We start from the raw sequence: 20453 nt of genomic DNA, 5'->3' as shown, positions 1-20453 counted from the left end.
TCTTTTCCAATTCTCTCTCCCCGCACACAGTCAATAATTTGTACTACCCGGGAATCCATCCTCCAGAATCTTCCACCGCTCACTTGATTCTCGTATCACGCGTCGCGCGCCAAACTCTCCGTCGAATGCGTGGCAAACAAATCCAACGCTGTCCTCCATAGTTATCCTCATCGACAAAATATGTAGTATTTTAGGATGCTTCTTAAAAGCAAACCCCGTATTGAGTCAATACTGCCATCTATTGGTAAACATAATACTTAACATAAATATTCCAGGTTACTACAGTACCAATTTCCAAAACATCGTTTTAGAGAATTTGGCAGTACGTCCAACCAGTCTCATAACGGGCAGACCACTTGTAACCACGCCAGCCCAGGACCTCCACATCCGGCTATTTCATCTGTGGGGTCGTCTTGAGACCAGCCACCTGGACAGCTGATGAAACTGAGGGTTTCTGCACAACTGAAGAATTTCTGCACAAACTGTCACACCAGGGGTCTTGACCTGACTGCAGTTCGGCATTGTAACCGATTTCAGTGGGTAAATGCTCCCCGTCACTCTGGAGAAGTGGGCTCTTCACCTATTAATCCTGGTTTCTACTGTAGATGGCAGACAGCGTGTATGGCGTCGTGTGTTCGAGCAGTTTGCTGATGTCAACGTTGTTAACAGACTGCGTGGGGTCGTGCGTTATCATACTGAAACATGAGGTGATGGAGTCGGATGAATGGCACGACAATGGACCTCAGGATCTCTGTGCATTGAAATTGGCAACAATAAAATCCAATTGTGTTTGTTGTCCGTAGCTTACGCCACCCATGGCGGTGGGGTTAAGGTATAGGCAGGCGTAAGCTACGGACAACAAACACATTTATTGTTGCCAATTTCAATGGCAACTCTATGGCCCCTACTTTGTTTTTTAAACGTTTACTATGTTACCATATCAATCCATCCTGGATGTATGTTTACTATGTTACCATATCAATCCATCCTGGATGTATGTTTACTATGTTACCATATCAATCCATCCTGGATGTATGTTTACTATGTTACCATATCAATCCATCCTGGATGTATGTTTACTATGTTACCATATCAATCCATCCTGGATGTATGTTTACTATGTTACCATATCAATCCATCCTGGATGTATGTTTACTATGTTACCATATCAATCCATCCTGGATGTATGTTTACTATGTTACCATATCAATCCATCCTGGATGTATGTTTACTATGTTACATCTAGTCTATGAGACCAGTCTGACAGTAACCATCACCCAGTACCTCTAATAAAACACAAACAATCCGTTTTTATAACTGCACATTTACAATACTTTGTGTAAAACTAACAGTGAAATAAGATGCACACTCATCTTCTGGCTTCAGAACAGAAGTCCAAACTCTCGCCGTATGGAAGCTCAATGTATGGAAGCTCAATGTATGGAAGCTGTGTGGTAAGAAACGGAAGAAAAAAAACATCCCTCAATCAAAACCATGTAACCTATAGCAGAAAGCTTTCGACGCACCCTCTCCTTTCCACACGCCCACCACTTTCCTTTCGGCACACCCATTCGCCCAAACTCCGGTCGCCATAAGGAGGGTATGGCTAGATGGGATCCATCTTTCGTCAAATTGGCCGGGGTAGGCCGTCATTTTAAATAAGAATTTGTTCTAAACGGACTTGCCTAGTTTAAATAAATGTAAAATAAAATATAACACATAAAATACCCATATTGAGCTGCAGCTACCTTCCCGGGTCTACAATCTATAGACTGCCGAGGTGATAGACGAGATCACAAGAAGTCTCGCGATTGTCTTTGCAGTGCTCGGTCCTCGGGTCCCGTCCCGTTGCTTTGTGTGCTCTACTATGTGCTGCTCTCTCTCCCTCATCTACAGACCAGACTTCACACCCTGTTCCACGTCGAGGGGCCGGTGCGCGACCATGGAAGCGAACAAAGAGGTAAACGAAAAAACCGTTAGTTAAGAAAAATTTAAAATAAACATTTAAAACCGGCCGGATGTTATTGTGAATAGAACAGTTTGTACTTTCAGCGGAGGGGCTTCCTCTTTCTTCTTTCCGGTAACAAATCGACTAAAACAGCTGGTATGTTAGTTAACCGATGTCATTTTACTGTTATTGCCTGCTGTGTGGCCGTTATTTGACATTAATCGGGATTTATAAAATTTGTCTGCGGGGATTGGGGAAATGGGGAATACACAGTGATCTCAACATAGACGTTAAGAGAAAGGGGAGAGAGAAAAGAGAATACGTGTACAGTTGGAAGCGGGAGTTACTGGCTATATCTTGGCAGGACAGGCCCTGGATGATTGCAGGAAACCGCAGTGGAAGGAAGGAGAGAGGAGAGAGAGGGGTAGCCTAAAGAGAGGGAAAGAGAGAGTGATTGTGTTTGAGAGAGAGAGAGAGAGACAGCCTAAAGAGAGAGTGATTGTGTTAGAGAGAGAGAGAGAGAGATGCACTGGGCTCACCACATCATTTCAAAGTGGACATGTGGGTAATATTTGGTTGAGACATCGATAATCATGGGACAGTTTAAACAACTGTTTCTTAAACACTGTGGATATAGTGGCTCCATGGAAAACCTTTAGAATTAAACAAAGAACTGAACATTGGATGAATCAGGAAATCCCAGAGGCCATTAAATCAAGACTATAACAGAACCAAAGAGGAAGATGCTTTCACTAGACACATCACCCTAAGGATGTACTGGAGGGTCGGGTCAGGTCCTAGGTTATAACTCCAAGATGGGTGTACTGGAGGGGAGGGGAGGGTCCTAGATTATTACTCCAAGATGGATGTACTGGAGGGGAGGGTCCTAGGTTATTACTCCAAGATGGATGTACTGGAGAGGAGGGTCCTAGGTTATTACTCCAAGATAGATGTACTGGACGGGAGGGTCCTAGGTTATTACTCTAAGATGGATGTACTGGAGGGGAGGGTCCTAGGTTATTACTCCAAGATGGATGTTGTGGAGGGGAGGGTCCTAGGTTATTACTCCAAGATGGATGTAGTAGAGGGGAGGGTCCTAGGTTATTACTCCAAGATGGATGTACTGGAGGGGAGGGTCCTAGGTTATTACTCTAAGATGGATGTACTGGAGGGGAGGGTCCTAGGTTATTACTCCAAGATGGATGTACTGGAGGGGAGGGTCCTAGGTTATTACTCCAAGATGGATGTAGTGGAGGGGGGGGGGGGGTCCTAGGTTGTTACTCCAAGATGGATGTACTGGAGGGGAGGGGAGGGTCCTAGGTTATTACTCCAAGATGGATGTACTGGAGAGGAGGGTCCTAGGTTATTACTCCAAGATAGATGTACTGGAGGAGGGGGGGGGGGGGGGCTAGGTTGTTACTCCAAGATGGATGTACTGGAGGGGAGGGGATGGTCCTAGGTTATTACTCCAAGAATGATGTACTGGACGGTCCTAGGTTATTACTCTAAGATGGATATACTGGAGGGGAGGGTCCTAGGTTATTACTCTAAGATGGATGTACTGGAGGGTCGGGTCCTAGGTTATTACTCTAAGATGGATGTACTGGAGGGTCGGGTCCTAGGTTATTACTCCAAGATGGATGTACTGGAGGGGAGGGTCCTAGGTTATTACTCCAAGATGAATGTACTGGAGGGGAGGGTCCTAGGTTATTACTCCAAGATGGATGTACTGGAGGGGAGGGGAGGGTCCTAGGTTATTACTCCAAGATGGATGTAGTGGAGGGGAGGGTCCTAGGTTGTTACTCCAAGATGGATGTACTGGAGGGGAGGGTCCTAGGTTATTACTCCAAGATGGATGTACTGGAGAGGAGGGGAGGGTCCTAGGTTATTACTCCAAGATGGATGTACTGGAGAGCAGGGTCCTAGGTTATTACTCCAAGATAGATGTACTGGGCGGGAGGGTCCTAGGTTATTACTCTAAGATGGATGTACTGGAGGGGAGGGTCCTAGGTTATTACTCTAAGATGGATGTACTGGACGGGAGGGTCCTAGGTTATTACTCTAGGATGGATGTACTGGAGGGGAGGGTCCTAGGTTATTACTCCAAGATGGATGTACTGGAGGGGAGGGGAGGGTCCTAGGTTATTACTCCAAGATGAATGTACTGGAGGGGAGGGGAGGGTCCTAGGTTATAACTCCAAGATGGATGTACTGGAGGGGAGGGTCCTAGGTTATTACTCCAAGATGAATGTACTGGAGGGGAGGGGAGGGTCCTAGGTTATTACTCCAAGATGGATGTACAAGCGGAAGCCTTTTCCTTTACAGCAGTGTCTCAGGCTGAAGGTGTCAAGAGACTGTCTGAACTAAACTGCTATAAAGCTATAGGTCTCAACATTATCCCTGCCAGGTTTTAAAGAAATTGTGCTCTACCCTGCTCAACATCTCTGTTGAGCAGGGTAGAGTTTCCAGGGATACGAAACATGCTGCAGTGATCCCCTATCCACAAGAAGGGCAGGAAAAGTGCAACTGGAAAAAGTTATTTATGAACAGATAGAGGAATAAAGAGGCTGGGTCTACTGGGGAGACTGGGTCTACTGTGGAGACTGGGTCTACTGTGGAGACTGGGTCCACTGTGGAGACTGGGTCTACTGTGGAGACTGGGTCTACTGTGGAGACTGGGTCTTCTGTGGAGACTGGGTCTACTGTGGAGACTGGGACTACTGTGGAGACTGGGTCCACTGTGGAGACTGGGTCTACTGTGGAGACTGGGTCTACTGTGGAGACTGGGTCTACTGTAGAGACTGGGTCTACTGTGGAGACTGGGTCTACTGTAGAGACTGGGTCTACTGTAGAGACTGGGTCTACTGTGGAGACTGGGTCTACTGTGGAGACTGGGTCTACTGTAGAGACTGGGTCTACTGTGGAGACTGGGTCTACTGTAGAGACTGGGTCTACTGTGGAGACTGGGTCTACTGTAGAGACTGGGTCTACTGTGGAGACTGGGTCCACTGTGGAGACTGGGTCTACTGTGGAGACTGGGTCTACTGTGGAGACTGGGTCTTCTGTGGAGACTGGGTCCACTGTAGAGACTGGGTCCACTGTGGAGACTGGGTCTACTGTGGAGACTGGGTCTACTGTGGAGACTGGGTCCACTGTGGAGACTGGGTCCACTGTGGAGACTGGGTCTACTGTGGAGACTGGGTCCACTGTGGAGACTGGGTCCACTGTAGAGACTGGGTCTACTGTGGACCTGTATTAGGACCTGTATTGGGACCTGTATTGGGACCTGTATTAGGACCTGTATTGGGACCTGTATTGGGACCTGTGGTGAGACCTGTATTTGGACCTGTATTAGGACCTGTGGTGGGACCTGTATTAGGACCTATATTGGGACCTGTGGTGGGACCTGTATTTGGACTTGTATTGGGACCTGTATTAGGACCTGTATTAGGACTTGTATTGGGACCTGTATTAGGACCTGTATTAGGACCTGTATTGGGACCTGTGGTGGGACCTGTGGTGGGACCTGTATTGGGACCTGTATTAGGACCTGTATAAGGACCTGTATTAGGACAAAGTTTTGTGACGTTTTGATCTTCGGGCAGGTTTTTGGGGGCTGTTCACGCACACAGAATGTTTTATTGAGGCAAGTTGAGGTTCGGTAGCCGATGTCTATGCCCCTTCGTCCGTCATTGGTCAAGAGTTCTACTCCTAGTAGGATTGGGAACTATGGACGTGATTCTTCAATTAAGTGTTTGTTGTTATTCAACAAGAGACTACTAGTTTTCATGCAAATTCACTTTAGAATTACTGCCCCAATTGTAGATGTAAAAATGCACGACTAAGACCTTGTAAAAAAAACATCACAATTATTTTCAGATTTCTTGATTTATCTTAGATTAATTCAGACTATTTTAAGAAAGTGTTACTGGCTATGTTGTCTCAAGAGGGACAAACAGTCATATTGCTACTTTTTTTTGTTCTCGTTTATTTTAAGCAAAGTTCTTTTGAAGGAGTATGCAAGCACAGACTTTCACTTTCGCATAGCTGAGTTCTACTAGGAGCAGTGAGAACCCAGTCTGAGTGTTTTGCTGCTGGGGGGAGATGTTCTACTAGGAGCAGTGAGAACCCAGTCTGAGTGTTTTGCTGCTGGGGGGAGATGTTCTACTAGGAGCAGTGAGAACCCAGTCTGAGTGTTTTGCTGCTGGGGGGAGATGTTCTACTAGGAGCAGTGAGAACCCAGTCTGAGTGTTTTGCTGCTGGGGGAGATGTTCTACTAGGAGCAGTGAGAACCCAGTCTGAGTGTTCTGCTGCTGGGGGGGGGGGGGGGGATGTTCTACTAGGAGCAGTGAGAACCCAGTCTGAGTGTTCTGCTGGGGGGAGATGCTCTACTAGGAGCAGTAAGAACCCAGTCTGAGTGTTCTGCTGGGGGGGGGGGTGCTCTAGTAGGAGCAGTGAGAACCCAGTCTGAGTGTTCTGCTGCTGGGGGGGAGATGCTCTATTAGGAGCAGTGAGAACCCAGTCTGAGTGTTCTGCTGCTGGGGGGGAGATGCTCTATTAGGAGCAGTAAGAACCCAGTCTGAGTGTTCTGCTGCTGGGGGGAGATGTTCTACTAGGAGCAGTAAGAACCCAGTCTGAGTGTTCTGCTGCTGGGGGGGGAGATGTTCTACTAGGAGCAGTAAGAACCCAGTCTGGGTGTTCTGCTGGGGGGGGGGGGGGATGTTCTACTAGGAGCAGTGAGAACCCAGTCTGAGTGTTCTGCTGGGGGGAGATGCTCTACTAGGAGCAGTAAGAACCCAGTCTGAGTGTTCTGCTGGGGGGGGGGGGGGGGGGAGATGCTCTAGTAGGAGCAGTGAGAACCCAGTCTGAGTGTTCTGCTGCTGGGGGGGAGATGCTCTATTAGGAGCAGTGAGAACCCAGTCTGAGTGTTCTGCTGCTGGGGGGGAGATGCTCTATTAGGAGCAGTAAGAACCCAGTCTGAGTGTTCTGCTGCTGGGGGGAGATGTTCTACTAGGAGCAGTAAGAACCCAGTCTGAGTGTTCTGCTGCTGGGGGGGAGATGTTCTACTAGGAGCAGTGAGAACCCAGTCTGGGTGTTCTGCTGGGGGGGGGGGGGGGATGTTCTACTAGGAGCAGTGAGAACCCAGTCTGAGTGTTCTGCTGCTGGGGGGAGATGTTCTACTAGGAGCAGTGAGAACCCAGTCTGAGTGTTCTGCTGCTGGGGGGGGGGGGGGGGGGATGCTCTAGGGGAAACACTTCCTGGTTCCTGGTTCTTCTCAAATATTTGGAACCAAGTACTGATCACCACAACCCACAAAAGTGGATACAGCAACCCTGGGAAAACCCTCTGCATTAACAGCAGACTCTGGGAAAACCCTCTGCATTAACAGCAGACTTGGGAAAACCCTCTGCATTAACAGCAGACTCTGGGAAAACCCTCTGCATTAACAGCAGACTCTGGGAAAACCCTCTGCATTAACAGCAGACTCTGGGAAAACCCTCTGCATTAACAGCAGACTCTGGGAAAACCCTCTGCATTAACAGCAGACCTGGGAAAACCCTCTGCATTAACAGCAGACTCTGGGAAAACCCTCTGCATTAACAGCAGACTCTGGGAAAACCCTCTGCATTAACAGCAGACTCTGGGAAAACCCTCTGCATTAACAGCAGACTCTGGGAAAACCCTCTGCATTAACAGCAGACTCTGGGAAAACCCTCTGCATTAACAGCAGACTCTGGGAAAACCCTCTGCATTAACAGCAGACTCTGGGAAAACCCTCTGCATTAACAGCAGACTCTGGGAAAACCCTCTGCATTAACAGCAGACTCTGGGAAAACCCTCTGCATTAACAGCAGACTCTGGGAAAACCCTCTGCATTAACAGCAGACTCTGGGAAAACCCTCTGCATTAACAGCAGACCTGGGAAAACCCTCTGCATTAACAGCAGACTCTGGGAAAACCCTCTGCATTAACAGCAGACCCTGGGAAAACCCTCTGCATTAACAGCAGACTCTGGGAAAACCCTCTGCATTAACAGCAGACTCTGGGAAAACCCTCTGCATTAACAGCAGACTCTGGGAAAACCCTCTGCATTAACAGCAGACTCTGGGAAAACCCTCTGCATTAACAGCAGACTCTGGGAAAACCCTCTGCATTAACAGCAGACCTGGGAAAACCCTCTGCATTAACAGCAGACCCTGGGAAAACCCTCTGTATTAACAGCAGACTCTGGGAAAACCCTCTGTATTAACAGCAGACTCTGGGAAAACCCTCTGTATTAACAGCAGACTCTGGGAAAACCCTCTGCATTAACAGCAGACCTGGGAAAACCCTCTGCATTAACAGCAGACCCTGGGAAAACCCTCTGTATTAACAGCAGACTCTGGGAAAACCCTCTGTATTAACAGCAGACTCTGGGAAAACCCTCTGTATTAACAGCAGACTCTGGGAAAACCCTCTGTATTAACAGCAGACTCTGGGAAAACCCTCTGCATTAACAGCAGACCTGGGAAAACCCTCTGCATTAACAGCAGACCTGGGAAAACCCTCTGCATTAACAGCAGACTCTGGGAAAACCCTCTGCATTAACAGCAGACTCTGGGAAAACCCTCTGCATTAACAGCAGACTCTGGGAAAACCCTCTGCATTAACAGCAGACTCTGGGAAAACCCTCTGCATTAACAGCAGACTCTGGGAAAACCCTCTGCATTAACAGCAGACTTGCACATTTCCTCAGTCAAAACAATGTACTGAGCAAATGTCAAATTTCCCTTTTTACCAAATTACCGTACGACAGACCACGTATTCACCCTGCACACCCTAATTGTCAAACAAACAAAAACAAAGTCTCATGTTTTGTTGTTTTCAAAAAAACGTTTGACTCAATTTGGCATGAGGGTCTGCTATACAAAAAGGATGGAAAGTGGTGTTTGAGGGGAAAAACGTACGACTTTATAAAATCCTCTGTGTAACAGCATAAAACATCAAATAATACAGAGCAGAAATAGACCGATACCCGCTAATGATCAAAATCCAGAAAAGAGTAATTCAATTCTACAACCACCTATAAAAGGAAGCGATTCCCAAACCTTCAATAACAAAGCTATCACCTACAGAGAGATGAACCTGGAGAAGAGTCCCTTAAGCAAGCTGGTCCTGGAGCTCTGTTCACAAACACAAACAGACCTCACAGAGCCCCAGGACAGCAGCACAATTAGACCCAACCGAATCATGAGAAAATCAAAAGATAATTATTTGACAAATTGGAAAGAAAAATCAGAGCAAACTGGAATGCTATTTGGCCCTAAACAGAGAGTACACAGTGGCAGAATACCTGACCACTGTGACTTACCCAAACGTATGGAAAGCTCTGACTATGTACAGACTCAGTGAGCATAGCCTTGAGAGCGAGAGAGGGGTGGGTCAGTGAATGGTTACATTGTGTTCAACAGGAGCTGTATACTCTGTCTACTGTATAAATTAATGTTGTTTGTAGAGTGTGTGTGGTTGGGTGGGTGGGAGAGGCGAAGGAGTATTTCAGTAGTTGGTGGTGATGGAGGTAAAACAGTCAGACATTATTCACCCTATAGCACATAACCCAACATGTTCAGGTGGACTAGAACCCAACATGTTCAGGTGGACTAGAACCCAACATGTTCAGGTGGACTAGAACCCAACATGTTCAGGCAGACTAGAACCCAACATGTTCAGGTGGACTAGAACCCAACATGTTCAGGTGGACTAGAACCCAACATGTTCAGGTGGACTAGAACCCAACATGTTCAGGCAGACTAGAACCCAACATGTTCAGGCAGACTAGAACCCAACATGTTCAGGCAGACTAGAACCCAACATGTTCAGACAGACTAGAACCCAACATGTTCAGGTGGACTAGAACCCAACATGTTCAGGCAGACTAGAACCCAACATGTTCAGGTGGACTAGAACCCAACATGTTCAGGCAGACTAGAACCCAACATGTTCAGGTGGACTAGAACCCAACATGTTCAGGTGGACTAGAACCCAACATGTTCAGGTGGACTAGAACCCAACATGTTCAGGCAGACTAGAACCCAACATGTTCAGGCAGACTAGAACCCAACATGTTCAGACAGACTAGAACCCAACATGTTCAGGTGGACTAGAGCCCAACATGTTCAGGCAGACTAGAACTCAACATGTTCAGGTGGACTAGAGCCCAACATGTCCAGACAGACTAGAACCCAACATGTTCAGGTGGACTAGAACCCAACATGTTCAGGCAGACTAGAACCCAACATGTTCAGGCAGACTAGAACCCAACATGTTCAGGCAGACTAGAACCCAACATGTTCAGGTGGACTAGAACCCAACATGTTCAGGTGGACTAGAACCCAACATGTTCAGACAGACTAGAACCCAACATGTTCAGGTGGACTAGAACTCAACATGTTCAGGTGGACTAGAACCCAACATGTTCAGACAGACTAGAACCCAACATGTTCAGGCGGACTAACCTGTCTGTCGGCTATGTCTGTCTCTCACTGTCTGTCGGTATGTCCGTCTGTCTGTCTGTCATCTATGTCTGTCTGTCTGCCTACAGCGTGGAATAATATTTCAGATTGAGCTATGAGCTGAATTTTTACTAAATATTTTATATACGATGTTATTTATTCTTATGGTATTATACAATTTGTCTATCTAAATTATTTATTTCATAGCCGTATTAAAATATATTAAAACATGATTTCATATTATAAGTCTGTTTTTAAATGACCTAACTTGACAAAGCTTCTCCTTGCTGCCTGGTATTTTTGGCAGGCTGACTGGTGGTAGCTATTAAAGCACTGTATTTATGTCCTGTGGGTTTGAAATAGCACATAGAGAGAGAGAGAACAGCTGAACAGCAGAACCCGAGACAGAGCTGCATTTCCTTTCAAAGTATATATATAAAAAAAATATGAAAAAATCCCCAATTTTGAAACCCATATTCAAGGTTTCAAAGACCTGCCTGATGAGAATAGGCTACTCGTCCTGTTGGGGGAGAACAGAGAGCTGTCTGCCATACATTGCTGTCTGCCATGAAATGAGGGACACTGTCTGATAGACCATGTCCTTTATTTCATTGTCATTGTCCGTTGTATGGTTATTTTGACCCGTATGTATACAGGGCACATTTGAAAAAGAGACCTAGGGCTCAGTATGTCTTCCCTGTTAAAATAAAAATAAAATTAGGCCCTGTGAGTGTTTAAAATAGATCTCTCCCCTGAGGAGACACACAGAGAGAGACACAGAGAGAGCGAGAGAGAATGTTAACACATGTTTCCCATGCCATAAAATCCCCTTGAATTGAAATGAATTGAGAAAGAGAAAGAGAGAGACGGAGAGAGAGAGAGAGAGTCAGAGAGAGAGAGGTCAGAGAGGGTTGGTTGAGTTCAGGTTTCTTCACAGCAGCCTGTGAGTTTAACACCCTGGTCCTATCCACTGCTGTTCCCACGGACCATTTCTGATATCCACATTAATCAACCATAGTAGGGCTGACTCTCTGGCCTTCTCTCTTCCTGTGTGTCCTGGAGAGCTACACTCCTGTAGGTTTGAGCAGGGCTGCCCAACCCTGTTCCTGGAGAGCTACCCTCCTGTAGGTTTGAGCAGGGCTGCCCAACCCTGTTCCTGGAGAGCTACCCTCCTGTAGGTTTGAGACTTCAGGTAGGCCTCAGGTAGACTTCAGGTAGGCCTCAGGTAGACTTCAGGTAGGCCTCAGGTAGACCTCAGGTAGGCCTCAGGTAGACAGGTAGGCCTCAGGTAGACCTCAGGTAGGCTTCAGGTAGGCCTCAGGTAGACCTCAGGTAGACCTCAGGTAGGCTTCAGGTAGGCCTCAGGTAGGCCTCAGGTAGGCCTCAGGTAGGCCTCAGGTAGACCTCAGGTAGACCTCAGGTTGGCCTCAGGTTGGCCTCAGTTATGGTGGTACCATACGGTTTTTGAACTAAGAAATCTACTCGGCTGCTATATTGTATCATTTAAATCCCAGCAGTTTTGCTTTGACCATGGAGGGACTCTGTAGCCTATGAAATGACCTGTGTTTGAAAACGTGGAGCCTCTGGCAAATAAGTTTTGGATTCCTTGTTTTATGGTTGCTTTGGCAGCTCGTCTGATGGCGGCATCACATACCTGTATACAGCCTCAAGGCAAGTTTTGAATTGGATTACGAATTAATATGTACAGGTATATATTTATACATGGGCTAGGAGTTTTTCCTGATCAGGTCACTAACCACTAACTCTACCACGTGTTTGATCAGATCACTAACTCTACCACGTGTTCGATCAGATCACTAACCACCAACTCTACCACGTGTTCGATCAGATCACTAACCACTAACTCTACCAGGTGTTTAGACACAGTTTATGTGTGTTGTTGTGACTCCTGGATTCTTTTCACCTGTTGTCTCTCAGGTGTTGTCGTCGGCAACCAGGAAGTGTTTCCCTTAGTGACCGTCGGGCCATGGAGCTGAGATAACTCCGCCCCCTCTGCTGTGGTAACCATGGGAACGTCCCGATGCTTCCGTCTGGCGTTCCTGCTGGGGTCTGTGTTAATGGTCCTGCTCATCATCCTCTATTGGGACGACGTGGGAGCGCTCAATCTCTACCCCCACGACCCTCATGACCTTTACCCCCATGACCCTCACCCCCACCCCACCTCACCCAGCTCCCCCACACCCACCAAACCCCCACCCAGGGACACAGAGGAGCAAGCGACCCACAAACCCCCCAGAACCACAGAGCCTGACCGGCCTGGAGAGGGGAGGAGGGCGACCCCCAAACCCCCAGGGGTGGAACACCCCCTCCCCCAAGTAACAGACTCCTCAGAGCTGGAGGGGAGGTGGAGAGGAAGGGAAGGGAAGCGAGAAGAGGAGAGAGTGAGGCAGGCGGAGGAAGAGAAAAGAGAGGAGGAGGGGAGGAGACAGGAGGAGAGGAGGAGGCGGATCAGTCATATGTGTTCTGGGAACGGAACATTAGAATTCCCAGGAAAATTCCGGACGTTTGACCAGATTCCCAACCGGGAGTTAAACCACCTGATCGTAGACGACAGACATGAGATCATCTACTGCTATGTTCCCAAGGTAGGGAGGGGAAGAGGACTGTCCGCCCCTCAGAGCCGGGTTCCCCTCTGGGTTTCTTCCTAGGTTCCTGCCTTCTAGGGAGTTTTTCCTAGACACTGTGCTTCTGCATCTGCATTGCTTGCTGTTTGGAGTGATAGGCTGTCTGTCTGTAAAGCACTATGTGACAACTGTTGATATAAAAAAAGATTTGATCCTCCAACCCTTCGCCTCCCATCCTCTTCCTCCTCCTACCCGTTCACCTCCCATCCTCTTCCTCCTCCTACCCCTTCGCCTCCCATCCTCTTCCTCCTCCTACCCGTTCACCTCCCATCCCCTTCCTCCTCTTCCTTCTCCTACCCCTTCGCCTCCTATCCTCTTCCTCCTCCTACCCCTTTGCCTCCCATCCTCTTCCTCCTCCTACCCCCTCGCCTCCCATCCTCTTCCTCCCAACCCTTCGCCTCCCATCCTCCTCCTACCCCTTCGCCTCCCATCCTCGTCCTCCTCCTCCTACCCCTTCGCCTCCTATCCTCCTCCTCCTACCCCTTCGCCTCCCATCCTTGTCCTCCCAACCCTTCACCTCCCATCCTCTTCCTCCCAATCCTTCGCCTCCTATCCTCCTCCTCCTACCCCTTCACCTCCCATCCTCGTCCTCCTCCTAACCCTTCGCCTCCCATCCTCGTCCTCCTACCCCTTCACCTCCCATCCTCTTCCTCCTCCTACCCCGTCGCCTCCCACCCATCCTCGTCCTCCTACCCCTTCGCCTCCCATCCTCCTCCTCCTACCCCTTCGCCTCCCATCCTCCTCCTACCCCGTCGCTTCCCATCATCCTCCTCCTCTCCTTCTCTCCTCCCTCCTCACCTCCTTTCCTCCCCCCTCCTCTCCTTCTCTCCTCCACCTCCTCTCCTCCACCTCCTCTCCTCCTCCTCTCTCTAGGTAGCATGTACCAACTGGAAGCGTGTAATGGTGGTTCTCTCTGAGGGTCTGCTGGCTCCGGATGGACAACCTTACCGCGACCCCCAGGCCCTGCCCCCTGACCTCATACACAACTCCTCCCTGCACCTCACCTTCTCCAAGGTCTGGATACTGTGTGTATACTGTCTGTATACTGTGTGTATACTGTCTGAATACTGTGTGTATACTGTCTGTATACTGTGTGTATACTGTCTGTATGCTCTGTGTATACTGTCTGTATGCTGTGTGTATACTGTCTGTATGCTGTGTGTATACTGTGTGTATACTGTCTGTATACTGTGTGTATACTGTGTGTATACTGTCTGTATACTGTGTGTATACTGTGTGTATACTGTGTGTATACTGTCTGTATACTGTCTGTATACTGTGTGTATACTGTCTGTATACTGTCTGTATACTGTGTGTATACTGTGTGTATACTGTCTGTATACTGTGTGTATACTGTCTGTATACTGTGTGTATACTGTCTGTATACTGTGTGTATACTGTCTGTATACTGTCTGTATACTGTGTGTATACTGTGTGTATACTGTGTGTATACTGTCTGTATACTGTGTGTATACTGTGTGTATACTGTCTGTATACTGTGTGTATACTGTCTGTATACTGTCTGTATACTGTGTGTATACTGTGTGTATACTGTCTGTATACTGTGTGTATACTGTGTGTATACTGTCTGTATACTGTGTGTATACTGTGTGTATACTGTCTGTATACTGTGTGTATACTGTCTGTATACTGTGTGTATACTGTGTGTATACTGTGTGTATACTGTGTGTATACTGTCTGTATACTGTGTGTATACTGTGTGTATACTGTGTGTATACTGTCTGTATACTGTGTGTATACTGTGTGTATACTGTGTGTGTACTGTCTGTATACTGTCTGTATACTGTGTGTATACTGTCTGTATACTGTCTGTATACTGTCTGTATACTGTCTGTATACTGTGTGTATACTGTGTGTATACTGTGTGTGTACTGTGTGTATACTGTCTGTATACTGTGTGTATACTGTCTGTATACTGTGTGTATACTGTCTGTATACTGTGTGTATACTGTGTGTGTGAACAATAGTGACGCGTCATCCAACTTCTTTATCCCCTTCTCTTCACTCTATCCATCCTCATCCCCTCCCTCCTCCTCCTCCTCCTCCTCCTCCTCCTCCTATAGTTCTGGCGTAGGTATGGCCGTCTCTCCCGTCACCTGATGAGGGTGAAACTCCAGAGTTACACCAAGTTCCTGTTTGTCCGCGATCCCTTCGTCCGACTCATCTCCGCCTTCCGGAACAAGTTCCAACAGCCCAACGAAGACTTCTACCGCCAGTTTGGCTCGGTCATGCTACGTCGTTATGGAAACGAAAACGGGACCTCCAGGGTTCCGGAGTCAGCGGCGGAGGCGTTCGAGGCGGGGATCCAGCCGTCGTTCTCTGAGTTCGTCCGGTATCTCCTCGACCCCCAGACGGAGCAGGAGCAGCCATTCAACGAACACTGGCGCCAGGTGGGTGGGTGTGTGTGTGTGTGTGTGTGTGTGTGTGTGTGTGTGTGTGTGTGTGAGTCTGCGTGTGCGTGTATGTGGGTGTGTCTGCGCGTGTGTGTCTGCGTGTGCGTGTATGTGGGTGTGTGTGTGTGTGCGTCTGTGCGTGTGTGTATGAGTCTGCGTGTGCGTGTATGTGTGTGCTCTCAACCCAACTGTACTTAATTAACTTATTCTTCTCCTCCTCTCCAGGTGTACCGGCTCTGTCACCCCTGTCAGATCCACTATGATTTCATCGGCACGCTGGAAAACCTGGAGGACGACTCGGATCAGCTGCTCCGGATCCTGGGCCTGGAAGACCAGATAAAGTTCCCGCCTAGCAACCGGAACCGCACGGCGACCAGCTGGGAACGGGATTGGTTCGCTGAGGTTCCGGCCGAGTTGAGGAGGAAGCTGTACAGTTTGTATGAGCCAGACTTTGAGCTGTTTGGGTATCCTAAACCAGAGAGTCTGCTCCATCACTGATAGGCTGTTTGGGTATCCTAAACCAGAGAGCCTGCTCCATCACTGATAGGCTGTTTGGGTATTCTAAACCAGAGTCTGCTCCATCACTGATAGGCTGTTTGGGTATTCTAAACCAGAGAGCCTGCTCCATCACTGATAGGCTGTTTGGGTATTCTAAACCAGAGAGCCTGCTCCATCACTGATAGGCTGTTTGGGTATTCTAAACCAGAGTCTGCTCCATCACTGATAGGCTGTTTGGGTATCCTAAACCAGAGAGCCTGCTCCATCACTGATAGGCTGTTTGGGTATTCTAAACCACAGAGCCTGCTCCATCACTTGATGCCTTACACATGTGGCTGAGAGCCGTGGATTTGAACCCTGTATACATGCAAGTCCGCCGCAAGGCTGTGCTGTTAGCCCACTGAGCTAAAGCCTAGGCATTAACTTGGGGAGCTAACGCAACCCTCTAGCTCTCCACGATCAGGAGAGAAGAACCATTTAAGTGTTTTTTTTTCTAAAGGGAATAGTGCTGTAAAAAAAAAAACGTTTTTAAATAAAACATTTTTGGGGAAATAAATTGCTTAGTCATTTGTGTGTTTTGTCCCACTTTCACACAGAATTCAGTTGTAACATCATTATTATCATTATTATCATTATTATCATTATTATTTCTTACTGAAGGTCATATTTTTTATTTAACGAGGCAAGTCAGTTCAGAACAAATTCTTATTTACAGTGACGGCCTACCCCGGGCCAAACCCGGGCGGCCCCGGGCCAAACCTGGACGACGCTGGGCCAAACCCGGGCGGCCCCGGGCCAAACCCGGGCGGCCCCGGGCCAAACCCGGACGACGATGGGCCAATTGTGCGCCGCCCTATGGGACTTCCAATCACAGCCGGATGTGATACAGCCTGGATTCGAGCCAGGGACTGTAGTGACGCCTCTTGCACTGAGATGCAGTGCCTCAGACCGCTGTGCCGCTCGGGAGCCGAGACATGTTTCAGATACACTGGACCAAATGTTTAATAATGTATCAGTCATGTCTGCCTCTTTAAAATGAATGAATTTATTAGGAAACACCATGTCTGCATCACTCTGTAAAATGAATGAATTTATTAGGAAACACCATGTCTGCCTCTTTAAAATGAATGGATTTATTAGGAAACACCATGTCTGCCTCTTTAAAATGAATGGATTTATCAGGAAACACCATGTCTGTCTCTTTAAAATGAATGGATTTATTAGGAAACACCATGTCTGTCTCTTTAAAATGAATGGATTTATTAGGAAACACCATGTCTGCCTCTTTAAAATGAATGGATTTATTAGGAAACACCATGTCTGCCTCTTTAAAATGAATGGATTTATTAGGAAACACCATGTCTGCCTCACCATCACTCTTTAAAATGAATGGATTTATTAGGAAACACCATGTCTGCCTCTTTAAAATGAATGGATTTATTAGGAAACACCATGTCTGCCTCTTTAAAATGAATGGATTTATTAGGAAACACCATGTCTGTCTCTTTAAAATGAATGGATTTATTAGGAAACACCATGTCTGCCTCTTTAAAATGAATGGATTTATTAGGAAACACCATGTCTGCCTCTTTAAAATGAATGGATTTATTAGGAAACACCATGTCTGTCTCTTTAAAATGAATGGATTTATTAGGAAACACCATGTCTACCTCTTTAAAATGAATGGATTTATTAGGAAACACCATGTCTGCCTCTTTAAAATGAATGGATTTATAAGGAAACACCATGTCTGCCTCTTTAAAATGAATGGATTTATTAGGAAACACCATGTCTGCCTCTAAAATGAATGGATTTATTAGGAAACACCATGTCTGCCTCTTTAAAATGAATGGATTTATTAGGAAACACCATGTCTGCCTCTTTAAAATGAATGGATTTATTAGTTAAAATTGAATACATTTTGTTGACGTGTTTGGACTGCATATTTGCTTGTTTTTAAATAGGTTAAACCAATGTATTATTTGTGTGTGTGTGTGTGTGTGTGTGTATTTTCGGTCGGTGATGCTGCTGTGGGACATGCAGTATAAAAACCATTGGACAGTACCAAAGATTGTCTATTACATTGACAAGATATTCGAGTGACCGATCTAACAATGGAAATATATGTCCTCCAAAATGGAGGAGGGAGATTCCTAGATGTGAGAAGTGTGCAGGAGGGCATGAGACGAAGGAATGTTTACTATCAGTGGATTTTTTTTCTAAAGGGAATAGTGCTGTAAAAAAAACGTTTTTAAATAAAACATTTTTGGGGAAATAAATTGCTTAGTCATTTGTGTGTGTTTTGTCCCACTTTCACACAGAGAGTTCAATTGTATATCATTATTATTTCTTACTGAAGGTAGGTCATATTTTTTATTTAACGAGGCAAGTCAGTTCAGAACAAATTCTTATTTACAGTGACGGCCTACCCCGGGCCAAACCTGGGCGACGCCGGGCCAAACCCGGACGGCCCCGGGCCAAACCCGGACGGCGCCGGGCCAAACCCGGACGATGCTGGGCCAATTGTGCGCCGCCCTATGGGACTTCCAATCACAGCCGGATGTGATTCAGCCTGGATTCGAGCCAGGGACTGTAGTGACGCCTCTTGCACTGAGATGCAGTGCCTCAGACCGCTGTGCCGTTCGGGAGCCCTGACATGTTTCAGATACACTGGACCAAATGTTTAATAATGTATCAGTCATGTCTGCCTCTTTAAAATGAATGAATTTATCAGGAAACACCATGTCTGCCTCTTTAAAATGAATGGATTTATTAGGAAACACCATGTCTGTCTCTTTAAAATGAATGGATTTATTAGGAAACACCATGTCTGTCTCTTTAAAATGAATGGATTTATTAGGAAACACCATGTCTGCCTCTTTAAAATGAATGGATTTATTAGGAAACACCATGTCTGTCTCTTTAAAATGAATGGATTTATTAGGAAACACCATGTCTGTCTCTTTAAAATGAATGGATTTATTAGGAAACACCATGTCTGTCTCTTTAAAATGAATGGATTTATTAGGAAACACCATGTCTGTCTCTTTAAAATGAATGGATTTATTAGGAAACACCATGTCTGTCTCTTTAAAATGAATGGATTTATTAGGAAACACCATGTCTGTCTCTTTAAAATGAATGGATTTATTAGGAAACACCATGTCTGTCTCTTTAAAATGAATGGATTTATAAGGAAACACCATGTCTGTCTCTTTAAAATGAATGGATTTATTAGGAAACACCATGTCTGCATCACTCTGTAAAATGAATGAATTTATTAGGAAACACCATGTCTGCCTCTTTAAAATGAATGGATTTATCAGGAAACACCATGTCTGTCTCTTTAAAATGAATGGATTTATTAGGAAACACCATGTCTGCCTCTTTAAAATGAATGGATTTATTAGGAAACACCATGTCTGCCTCTTTAAAATGAATGGATTTATTAGGAAACACCATGTCTGCCTCTTTAAAATGAATGGATTTATTAGGAAACACCATGTCTGCCTCTTTAAAATGAATGGATTTATTAGGAAACACCATGTCTGCCTCTTTAAAATTAATGGATTTATTAGGAAACACCATGTCTGTCTCTTTAAAATGAATGGATTTATTAGGAAACACCATGTCTGCCTCTTTAAAATGAATGGATTTATTAGGAAACACCATGTCTGCCTCTTTAAAATGAATGGATTTATTAGGAAACACCATGTCTGCCTCTTTAAAATGAATGGATTTATTAGGAAACACCATGTCTGCCTCTTTAAAATGAATGGATTTATTAGGAAACACCATGTCTGTCTCTTTAAAATGAATGGATTTATTAGGAAACACCATGTCTGCCTCTTTAAAATTAATGGATTTATTAGGAAACACCATGTCTGTCTCTTTAAAATGAATGGATTTATTAGGAAACACCATGTCTGCCTCTTTAAAATGAATGGATTTATTAGGAAACACCATGTCTGCCTCTTTAAAATGAATGGATTTATTAGGAAACACCATGTCTGCCTCTTTAAAATGAATGGATTTATTAGGAAACACCATGTCTGCCTCTTTAAAATGAATGGATTTATTAGGAAACACCATGTCTGTCTCTTTAAAATGAATGGATTTATTAGGAAACACCATGTCTGCCTCTTTAAAATGAATGGATTTATTAGGAAACACCATGTCTGCCTCTTTAAAATGAATGGATTTATTAGGAAACACCATGTCTGCCTCACTCTGTAAAATGAATGGATTTATCAGGAAACACCATGTCTGCCTCACTCTTTAAAATGAATGGATTTATTAGTTAAAATTGAATACATTTTGTTGACGTGTTTGGACTGCATATTTGCTTATTTTTAAATAGGTTAAACCAATGTATTATTTGTGTGTGTGTGTGTGTGTGTGTGTATTTTCGGTCGGTGATGCTGCTGTGGGACATGCAGTATAAAAACCATTGGAC

General features: G+C 45.9%; 1 protein-coding gene across 2 annotated transcripts; it reads left to right on the top strand.

Moving 5' to 3' along the window:
- Positions 1-1810: 1810 nt before the first annotated feature.
- Positions 1811-16554, top strand: LOC139424293 (carbohydrate sulfotransferase 12-like). Of its 2 annotated transcripts, XM_071175990.1 has the most exons (6): positions 1814-1960; positions 12379-13046; positions 13959-14099; positions 15170-15496; positions 15725-16000; positions 16047-16554. In XM_071175990.1, exons 2-5 carry the CDS (start codon positions 12468-12470, stop codon positions 15995-15997), a joined length of 1320 nt encoding a protein of 439 aa, XP_071032091.1. In that variant the 5' UTR covers positions 1814-1960; positions 12379-12467; the 3' UTR covers positions 15998-16000; positions 16047-16554. The 2 variants fall into 2 exon arrangements, with proteins under 2 accessions (XP_071032090.1, XP_071032091.1); XM_071175989.1 differs by having other exon boundaries at positions 1811-1960; positions 15725-16554.
- The last annotated feature ends 3899 nt before the right edge of the window (positions 16555-20453 follow it).

The sequence above is a fragment of the Oncorhynchus clarkii genome, chromosome 13 (genome assembly GCF_045791955.1).
Source record: "Oncorhynchus clarkii lewisi isolate Uvic-CL-2024 chromosome 13, UVic_Ocla_1.0, whole genome shotgun sequence".
Lineage (NCBI taxonomy): Eukaryota > Metazoa > Chordata > Actinopteri > Salmoniformes > Salmonidae > Oncorhynchus > Oncorhynchus clarkii.
This window is presented reverse-complemented; position numbering and strand designations above follow the sequence as displayed.